Source organism: Schistocerca gregaria, chromosome 4 (assembly GCF_023897955.1).
Source record: "Schistocerca gregaria isolate iqSchGreg1 chromosome 4, iqSchGreg1.2, whole genome shotgun sequence".
Lineage (NCBI taxonomy): Eukaryota > Metazoa > Arthropoda > Insecta > Orthoptera > Acrididae > Schistocerca > Schistocerca gregaria.
The window spans coordinates 120985116-120996352 of record NC_064923.1 but is presented as its reverse complement, the minus strand read 5'-3'; the positions used below and the strand labels follow the sequence as shown (position 1 = coordinate 120996352).

General features: G+C 41.8%; 1 protein-coding gene across 4 annotated transcripts in view; it reads right to left on the bottom strand.

The window, feature by feature from the left end:
* Positions 1-577: 577 nt before the first annotated feature.
* LOC126266590 (two pore potassium channel protein sup-9) overlaps positions 578-11237 on the bottom strand; it is an 87628-nt gene continuing 76968 nt past the window's right edge. For 2 of the 4 annotated variants that reach the window (XR_007548899.1, XR_007548900.1), the window contains 2 exons: positions 4020-6250; positions 578-3923 (listed from right to left, as the gene is read on the bottom strand). Coding sequence is in view for 1 of the 4 variants with exons in the window: in XM_049970902.1 (XP_049826859.1) it covers positions 5950-6250 (301 nt within the window). In the remaining 3 variants the exon portion in view is untranslated. Of the gene's footprint in view, positions 6251-11237 lie in introns of all 4 variants that reach the window. The other 2 variants (XR_007548901.1, XM_049970902.1) reach the window with 2 other exon arrangements.

The following is an 11237-nucleotide window of genomic DNA, read 5'->3' as shown; positions in this document are numbered from 1 at the left end:
ACAATTGATTTCCACTGCAGCTAAAGGTCAGTCAATATCAATCCTACCATTTAGTTACTGTTTTATTTTTAAATGCTGTGTCAGTAGTGGTGCATTCTAACACAGTTTGACAATAATTTTCAGCACCTAAATGCAGATTGAAGTTATCCAAACAATTCATGTGTTTCTCTTGCTATCCAACCTTTCTTACCTGTAAGAAGAAAACTGCTATTATACATGTAAGCATATTTTTCAAACAATTTGATATAGTAGCTTCCAGATACCTCAAACATGAACAAAACAAAGACTAACTGGTCATTGCTTAGAGTTTCTGAACAGGATTCATCAGATTTAAGGTCAGTATTGAAAATGAAAATAACATTACTAAAATAGCAAAATAATCTGAAATTTAAAAAATTATGATTCTCATGAAAGTATAATAAATATTAATAAAATAACAAAAGAGGAGCTATAACTGAAGTATGTTCATGTGATATATGTTTAACAATTAATTCTAGACTTATTAATTGATGTTGTCCAATTTTAATTATTTCAATTTACCTTAGAAAACATCTGCGTATTAAAATCAGGTAACACGTTGTTGTTAAGTGCATTTATTAACACAGACTATGTTACAGACATAAATGGGAATTATGGTCAGTGACACAGAAAATAGGATATTTTAGGTATAGAGATTAGCTTATAAATTTCTTGTAACTTCATATGGAAGACAAAATGTAAAATCTTTATTATTTGTTTAGTACACCATTTAACAACAATATAAAAATAGGAAGTGTGAAACTGGAAAAAAAGCATTTCATCCATAGTAATTATCATTTTGTAACATGTATTACAGTGTATCTTTTGTGTGTAATACACCAAAAATATACTAAACAATATTCAAATAGAAAATATGTATTCTCTGTGGAACACATGAATGAGGGTTTCTTGTGACAATTGATTGTGGTTGAGACCATCAATGAATTGTATCTTCAATGCCTTTAGCTTTACTGTGTGTTTCATTTACAGTATGGAGAATATTGTTTAGTGGCAGTCTGATGTACAATTTTGACAGCAGATTGTGTAGAAAACTCTGCAGTCATACCCTAGGCACAAATACAATTTATAAGACCTGATTTTTACTGATCTATCTTTTAAATACATTTCAGTGTTAAACTCACTAGCTGATGCTAGAATGGGCAGTTCCCAACTTATTCTGCTTGCTTGAGATTTTTCCAAGTAACTTACCTTTTAGTTTTGTTTTCATTGTTTATTCACAATCCTTGTACAGTCATTCTGTGTACCTGTTCTCAACAAGTTACCTCATAGTGTTATGCTGCTGTGATGCCATATTTGCTAATGCAGGACTCTGTGGGAGAGGTCTGTAAAACTCTGATTCCCTTTTCTGGTCTCGGACATGGAAAGCATTTTACTACCCATATCAAACCAGAAGGAAAGCAGACTGTATACAGTATGAACAAGTGTGTAAGCATTGTGGATTAAGTACTGATTATTTAGTTTCGAGTTTTCTCTCTCACATTTCAGTGAGTAATATTATGTAAATGTCTCCTCTTTCACTTTGTGTGTCAATTACATTTTCATTTTAATTACAAGTGGAAAAATCGTTCTACTTCATATGCACTCATCATCTGCAATTGTACCTTACCATGAAACTTCAAACAACAGAAAGAAATATGCACACTGAGAAGCACATGCACTGACACTTGTATACAGCTCAGTACATTTGTATATTGTTTATTGTTTTCCCATCAAGGTATAACATTGCTGCCATATCATTTAGAGAGCTTGGTGATGGTTGTATCCCAGCAAATCTAAATGAAGTACAGGCTTGTGGAACGATCCACTGACATGACTGTAGATTGCAGAGGAAATATTACAGTGGAAGTGAGACTGTGTCTGCGTTAACATACCATGGAAAACCCAGAGCACAGTATAATAGTATCATTGATTCATTGGTAGCTATGCTCATTAGACAGGTGCTTATTGGATCTTAATAAGTGGAAGTCACTTGCCTAGTGCAGACCAGTTTGGATGCAAATGACTGTAGAAATGCATGTCAGAATAATGAGGGTTATTTTCCATATCGAGAATAGGTCTATGCACACTTGTCAGAAATATGGTACAACAGTTCATTGGCATGTTGTTCACAAATCACACAGGTGCCTCAGTCTTTTTTAGAAACAGAGGTAACCCATTTTCATGATTACAATGTAGCTAACCATTGCCAACAAAGAAAATACTGCTGATATTCGTTACACTTCTAGTCCATACAATGGTTTTTTACCTCTGGGCTAGGATGAAAAGTAGATAGCTGTGCAGCTAGCCAATCAGTGCAGCTAGCCAATCAGTACTCATCCAGTTTCCGCGTTCTGTGCTGTGCGAACGTCCATCACATTTGAGCATTCTATCATGTTCTACATGTGCAAAACTATGATTGATTGATTTCTGTGTATTCTGTGAGTTTTTTTTATAATAGCTGAAACACTTAGAAGGTGCTAAGAGTTTCACAGACAGGGAAGGGACCTTATATTTGAAGTGTACTCGTTCTTCAAATGTGAGGCAGGTTCAGTCGAGTTTGTCTGTGAGGTTGCCAAACTGCAGGAACACACTGCAGTGGCTTGTGGCGATACTGGTGAATTTTCAGCTGACAATGGAGCATTTCTCAGGAGCTGTGTGGCCAGCGGCCATTAACACTGCCACCGACTATAGAAGCTGAACATTGATGAGATTCAATGGAACAAAATGTGGAGTTGCACAGTATGCCTCACATATACAGGGTGACAATCATTGAACTATATGAATTGTTATAACTTCTGAATGGTTTGTATTAGGACGTTCAAATTGCACAGTTGGCCACTGGGCACAATGGGGATTAGTTTGTGCACGCACATTTGGTTTAGTGACAAAGCCTACTCTCATTTCGATGGGTTTGTCAATAAGCAAAGTTGGCGCATTTGGGAGATTGAGGAACCGTATTTCACGATCGAGAAGTCTCTTCACCCTCAACAGGTGGCTGTGTGGTGTGCAGCATACAGTCATGGAACAATCGGTCCAATATTCCTTGATAACGTGGTGATTACCGAATGGTAAGTGAAGGTTTTGGAAGATGATTTCATCCCCATTATCCAAAATGACCCTGATGTCAAAAAGATGTGGTTCATGCAGGATGGAGGTCGACCCCATCTAAACAGGACAGTGTTTGATGTCCTGGAGGAGCACTTTTGGGACTGCATTCTGGTTCTGGGGTACCCAGAGGTCACTGGCATGGGCCTCGATTGGCCACCATATTCTCCGGATCTGAACACATACAACTCCTTTTTGTGGGGCTACATTAAAGACAAGGTGCGCAGCAGAATCCCAAAACCATTGCTGAGATGAAAACAGCCATTCAGGGGGTCGTCAAACAGCATCGATGTTCCGACACTTCGTGGGTCTCGCAGAATTTCACTATTCGTCTGTTCCGCATCATCACCAGTGATGGCAGGCATATCGTACATGTCATAACCGAAATTGGAATATGTGTAGTGACGTTTATGTATTGAATAAAGTGTGTGGACGCCATAATTTTTTTTCATATACTTCAATAATTGTCACCCTCTACATGTCGCTAGTCAAGACAGTTGGTGTATCAGCAGTTGCCTGCTGTGCAGAATGTTGTGGAGCCATTGTGTTTCCATGAGCCCTCAGTGTACATATTCCCATAAAAACACCATAAGATGTAGGCGTGAATTTCTAACAGTTTCTTCTTTTAGTTGTCGTGCGGTAGTAAGAAGTAAGGTGTGCAATCCAGAGTGAACGATGGATCTCCAGCACCACAAACACAAATGCAGTATTGTTTGCTATGGTATAAAAGATGTCCCTGTGGCACTGCAGACTGCCATAATATGCATTTCGGATTGACATCTCTGAGGTCGCCGACTAACCTGAAACGTGAAAAAAAAAAATACATGATTTCAACCACTGATGGCTATTCACACAAACTGTTCACAACTTTGCAAAAGCGATAATGTGTTACTCACTCTGCAGCGTTCGTTGCATACGCCCATTGGAACTCCTTAGACAGTGGCTATGCAGGATGAAGTGGGGGACCCTACAGAATGGTAAGCAAATGAAGACACAGTTGAAGGAAGTATGGCCATCGGACCTGTCCCTGTTATAACAGGCCCGAAGCCAAGGCTAAATGGTCAGCATCATGGTTGGAGCCTTTTACAATTGTTATAATGTGGCGATGGTAGTCTTAGCAAAAGCTGTTAAATTAGGAAATAGCAGTGCCTTTGTTATTAAGAAGTATGATGTAATGTTCCTCTGGACACGAAAGAAGGGATATTACACAGGCACTGCTATTTCACCAATATCAGGACCTCGACTCTCAATACATATGTCTTCCCAAACAGAAATACATGTAACGTACGAGTGCAAGTTGTGACACATGCAACACGACATGTCGAAGTTTGGGTCTGGCTGTGATTTGTGCTCAGGTAGCTGAAGCAGTTAAGGTGACCACTCCTATAAAATGGGAAATCAGGGATCGAGTCCCAGTATGGCACAAATTTTCAATATCGTCATTCCAATTTACAGTCAATGGTGGTTCATATTCACAACTAAGAATACATTTCTTGTTACAGTTATTCAAATTGCTTGTACATATTCCCCTCAGTCCTTTAATCTCCAGATCCCACACGGTCGTTCCACTCACGGGAAATCTTTTGGACGGTACCCACCTCTATCACAGAGTTCTGTAGTACACGTCTTTGTGGTAACACTCGAGTCGGAGGAGATAGCTTGTTTGAATCCTGAAGCAGTCAAGGTGACCACTCCTGTAAAATTGAAAATCAGGGATCGAGTCCCAGTATGGTAGAAATTTTCGTTATCGTCATTCCAATTTACACCCAATGGTGGTTTATATTGACAACTACGAATACATTTCTTGTTACAGTTATTCAAATTGCTTGTACATATTACCCTCAGTCCATTAATCTCCAGATCCCACTAGGTCGTTCCACTCACGGGAAATCTTTTGGACGGTACCCACCTCTATCACAGAGTTCGCTAGTACACGTCTTTGTGGTAACGCTCGAGTCGGAGGAGATAGCTTGTTTGAATCCTGAAGCAGTCAAGGTGACCACTCCTGTAAAATGGGAAATCAGGGATTGAGTGCCAGTATGGCAGAAATGTTCGTAATCGTCATTCCGATTTACACCCAATGGTGGTTCATATTCACAACTACATATGCATTCTGTACTCCAGTTATTAAAATTGCTTGTACATATTCCGCTCAGTCCTTTACTCTCCAGATCCCACACAGTCGTTCCACTCACGGGAAATCTTTTGGACGGTACGCACCTCTATCACAGAGTTCGCTAGTACACGTCTTTGTGGGAACGCTCGAGACGGAGGAGATAGCTTGTTTGAATCCTGATGTGGGAAGGAATTTTCGAATCCAGTATATGCCCGGCAAGTAAATTTCCTGAACGCCACTCTTAGTGCCACCTCTATGTACTGTCTCGGGAAATAAGGAAATGTGGCATTAAGCATTACGTTCCCATCGGTTGTCTTCGAAAGGAATGGGTTATGTACTGATACTGTGTTCAAGGTGTCTATTCTTTTATGAATAGAGAGCAAATACGTGATGCCACACTGTAAATACAGCCACTACACGTACACTGAAGACAAAACTCTCACAGTTCGCGGGGAGAAGGACTGTCGTGCGCCGAGGAAGCAGACACTTGGCTATTAGGCGTCCGAACCTACACCTCGCGGTTCCGCAGTCGAAAGTGCCGTACGACGCACTCCGTTTGAACGAAAAGCAGTTTTCAGTCGGTGAGAAGTTAGTTGCTGAAATTAAAGACGTCTCTTTTGAGTCTGCAAGCGGAACTGTGCGAAGTCCCCACATCTGCACACGACGTAGTAAGCGGAGGAGCCGGGAGGCGGTGCGCCGGCAAGCCGCGGCTAGACGGAGGCGCGCTTGGCGGCGGAGGCGTGCGGGGGCGGCTGCAGCGGCTGGTCGGGCCGGCAGGGCTGGTAGCAGCCCGCGGGGGTGGCGCCGGAGGCGCAGGACGAGGGCCCGAGGCAGGTGCACGAGCACACCGACACCTGGTCGGCGTCGGGCGCGTCGCCGGCGCCGGCGGCGGCGTGCACGTGCCCCGCCAGCAGCTTGCCGTTCATGGCCAGCACCTCGCCGTCCAGCGTCAGCACGTGCTGCGACGCCGGCTGCAGCTCCGTGTCCTCGCGGCGCACGTCCTCCGCGTTCCTGCGAAAACGCGTCGACACTCCTCAGCCGACAGCGTGCACACCTCCTCACGATCGTTCTACGGTCTCTCATCTCTGGAGCGAGCATTCACACGCGCAGAACAGATTTTGTGTTGTCAACATACACTGCCGGCCTGGTCACGTGTTCTCGGGGCGTCGTGTGTTTGTCCGTATAGCGCCCTGTTTATTTCGAATGTCACTACATCCATAGTACATCTACATTTATACTCCGCAAGCCACCCAACGGTGTGTGGTGGAGGGCACTTTACGTGCCACTGTCATTACCTCCCTTTCCTGTTCCAGTCGCGTATGGCTCGCGGGAAGAACGACTGCCGGAAAGCCTCCGTGAGTGCTCGAATCTCTCTAATTTTACATTCCTGATCTCCTAGGGAGGTACAAGTAGGGGGAAGCAATATATTCGATACCTCATCCAGAAACGCACCCTCTCGAAACCTGGACAGCAACCTACACAGCGATTCCGAGCGCCTCTCTTGCAGAGTCTGCCACTTGAGTTTGCTAAACATCTCGGTAACGTTATCAGGCTTACCAAATAACATTGTGACGAAACACACCGCTCTTCTTTGGATTCTGTATCTCCTCTGTCAACCCGACCTGGTACGGATCCCACACTGATTTGCAATACTCAAGTATAGGTCGAACGAGTGTTTTGTAAGCCACCTCCTTTGTTGATGGACCACATTTTCTAAGGACTCTCCCAATGAATCTCAACCTGGCACCCGCCTTACCAATAATTAATCTTATATGATCATTCCACTTCAAATCGTTGTGCACGTATACTGCCAGATATTTTACCAGTGTTTGTTCCGCTATCATATAATCATACAATAAAGGATCCTTCCGCAATACGTTACATTTGTCTATGTTGAGGGTCAGTTGCCATCCCTGCACCAAGTGCCTATCCGCTGCAGATCTTCCTGCATTTCGCTACAATTTTCTAATGCTGCAACTTCTCTCTATATTACAGCATCATCCGCGAAAAGCTGCATTGAACTTCCGGCACTATCTACTGTGACGGATTCTTTTCGTACGTGTCACGGATTACTTATATATGTTGCGCACACATTTTAACAGTACCCATTTGATACCGGGAATAAACCAGCTACGCACCTTTTAAGGGCAAGTAATATTGCATTCTGCATCTTTGCGATACGTGTCACAGTTCAGATGCACTCGATTTTTGGTAGTTTTCGGTATGATTCGGCACTTTGTAGTATTACAGAGCCTGACGTACATTTTTGCAGTTATAGTCTTGCAAAACGACTTGACAGTACGCTAGTACTTTTGCAACTGTCCGTAAAACACCGAATTTGCCACACATTAGCGATATTATCCCTGCTAATTCGTCCTTTTTTTCTGCTATTTCTGCGTATTTATTTTCTCGTTTTTGCGACCTAAAGCACAATTTTTCTTACTGGTGACACTTTGAGTGTTTATTTAACGCATTTTACGTACCTGCTCCCAGTTTATTAAATAAATAGTAGACTGAGTAAGAAGGGGGGGGGGGGGGGGAGGCGATCGGAGAATGAATGTACTGTAAAGCAAATACAGTTGGTCATGTAACAGTCAACCCATATAACATCGTTAAGGGAAGTGGAAAGAGACACAACTAAAAGAGTTTGGGGACTGGTTTACTAATATTTCACACTTCTTAATAAATTGAAGTCAAAATACACCAAAGAAGATGAATGTGTACTTTATTTAACTACACTATTGTGTTTTTTATTTGACTTGTGCTGAAAATATATTTAAGCTGAATGTGAAATTGGTAGTAGGTGCTGTGGAAAGATAAAAATAGTTGGTATAGCATCTACCTTCACCACACACGTCCAAATTTTTCTCTGTCTAAAATTCCTCTTCAAAGTGTTTTGAACATAGTTTGGAATATTTTGTGGGGACAAAATTACTCCTCCTTATTTTCTGGAGCCTGTTCATCCTTCGGTAAACTAAAATGTAAATCACACATAATCATTCTCCATGTCCTAGACACTCTTAACATGGTCTCCTACTACTAAACAAAAAGCTTTGGGCACACGTATTATACGAAGACAATCACAGACCCCAACTCAATTGAATTTATCTGTCTCCCGTCTCTCAAATCTACTGGGTTATCAAAAAGTCAGTATAAATATGAAAACTGAATAAATCACAGAATAATGTAGATAGAGAAGTACAAATTGACACACATGCTTGGAATGACGTGGGATTTTATTAGAACAAATACATAAAAAAATTAAAAAAATACAGAAGTTCAAAAAATGTCCGACAGATAGCGCTCCATCTGATCAGAATAGCAATAATTAGCACAACAAAGTAAGACAAAGCAAATCTGGTGATCTTTACAGGAAATGCACAATATGTCCACCATCATTCCTCAAAACAGCTGTAGTCGAGGAATAATGTTGTGAACAGCACTGTAAAGCATGTCCGGAGTTACGGTGCGGCATTGGCGTCGGATGTTGTCCTACAGTATCCCTAGAGATATCGGTCGATCACGATACACTTGCGACTTCAGGTAACTCCAAAGCCAATAATCGCACGGACTGAGGTCTGGTGACCTGGGAGGCCAAGCATGACGAAAGTGGCGGCTGAGCACACTATCATTACCAAACGAAGCGCGCAAGAGATCTTTCACACGTCTAGCAATATGGGGCGGTTCTAATAAAACCCCATGTCATTCCAAGCATGTGTGTCAATTTTTACCTCTCTATCTACATTATTCCGTGGTTTATTAAGTTTTCAAATTTATACTGACTTTTTGATCACCAGGTATATACATAATCGACAAGTCACTGATAAATACATGGAGGATAGTATCTGCTGAAACAACTAACCATTCCGTTTCCTGTTCCACTAGCAAATTTACGTGAGGAAACGATTGTTTGTAAGCTTTTGTACGAGCCCTAATGTTTATTATAGAGTCATAAAATCGTAGAAAAATAGGTCTACAGAATCAAGCCGTAATTATAATGCGTCTCGAAATTTTTGAACATAGTACCCATGAAAAGTTACTATCCCTCCTTTCACATATTTTTCTTTGCATCCGTAGCAACAACAGTAATTCACCATAGCTATTACACTATCAACAAACGGTGAAAACACAACAAAAACTCTTGATATTATAAACTTCAAACTCTGCGGAAAGCACACACGCACAACGAAGTCCCGAAAACACGTGACAATCCTGGTTTAATGCAGACAACATGCGCAGAACGCAATGCTCACTCCAGAGATATTTACTCTATGCTCTACCCTCCTGTTTTGAGGTAAAAATAAGAGGAGTTGACATGACGTCACAAACTTGAAGCCAACGCAAGTGGAGATCCGCCATGTTAGCTACCCCAAAACATTCGCTTCTGGTGGTTTGGTTCCGTGTAGTTGTGAAGTGTTTTGATAAAAAATGCAGGATTGTGTCGCTTACGGGTGTACTAATCGTTCTGATTGTAGTCTAAAGTTTGAACAAATCACATTTCAATCGTAAGTGGACTTATTTGAGCTCTATTTTCTTATATATACTTGAAATTCTGATGCACTGTAAAGTCTTACGGTATGGTTTTATTTCTGTGATTTGATTTCAGATTCCCTGTCAATCCAACACGAAGAGCTCTCTGGAGGTGAGCAGTACACTTGGTTTTCAGTGTTTGGTTATTCCCAAGTAACTCAAAAGTTCTGGCAAAAAATATCCTTGAAATGGGGACTAATGTTTTAAATTGCGATAATTTAATATAAAAGTAATGTAACTACATGTAGTTAGTTAAATCTTCAGTAAAATGTGTGTAGCACCTGTTACAGCGGTTAAATTATAAGTAGTTAAAGGGTTACATATTTGTTAAAGCAAAGTTCCCTATCTAAGTCCAGGCTATTTAGATCATTACATTAATCACTGTGTTGTCGTGTTACCCTGTAAATTGTTGCTATTTACCACAATGAATGTCACTTGGTAGGTACAATTTATGAACAAAGCAGATGTGTAAACTGCCGAACATAACCATTTGCAGTCAGTGATCGGTTCAGTTGGACCAGAGGATCCAGTCCATTCCATGGCCTCACCATTATGGAGCCACCACCAGCTTGCACAGCGCTTTCTTGAGAGCTTGGGTCCATTAATTCGTGGGGCCTGCGCCACATTCGATATCTACCATCAACTCTTATCAACTGAAAGCGAGACTCACCTGGCCAAGATACGGTTTCCCGATCGGCTACGGTCTCATCGATACGCTCACAAACCTGGGATAGGCGCTGTAGGCGATGTCGTGCTGTTAGCTGAGGCACTCAAGTCGGTCATCTGCTGCCATATCCCATTAATGCAAATTTCGCCGTGCTGTACTAAAGGGTACGTTCGTCGTGCTTCTCACACGATTACTGCGATTATTTCACACCATGTTGCTTGTCTGTTAGCACTGACAACTACGCAAACGCCACTGCCCTCAGTCGTTAAGTGAAGATCGTCGGCTACTGCGTTTTCTGTGGTGGGTATTCTTGGCACATTCCTGATATTGTGGATCTCGGAATACAGAATTCCCTAACGACTTTGGAAACTGAATGGCCCATGCTCTAGCTCCAACTACCATTCCACATCCAAAGCCCGTTAATTCCCGTCGTGTTGCCATAATCACGCCGATAACCCTTTCACATGAGTCATTTGGGAACAAATAACAATGCACCAATGCAGTGCCCTTTTATACATCATGAACGCGATACTACCGCCATCTGTGTGTGTGTGCATATCGCTGTCCTGACTTTTGTCACCTCACTGTGTATTGCCCTCTTTGTGAAATAGCGTAAGCATTTGGTGGTTGTGGGTAGTGCCATATAAATTTACTATAGCCGACATATTCGCCCTCTTTGTGAAATAGCGTAAGCATTTGGTGGTTGTGGGTAGTGCCATATAAATTTACTATAGCCGACATATTCGCCCTCAGAGGATCAGCACCTGTATTGGTATTTAAAATAATTCTCATTTAATTCTC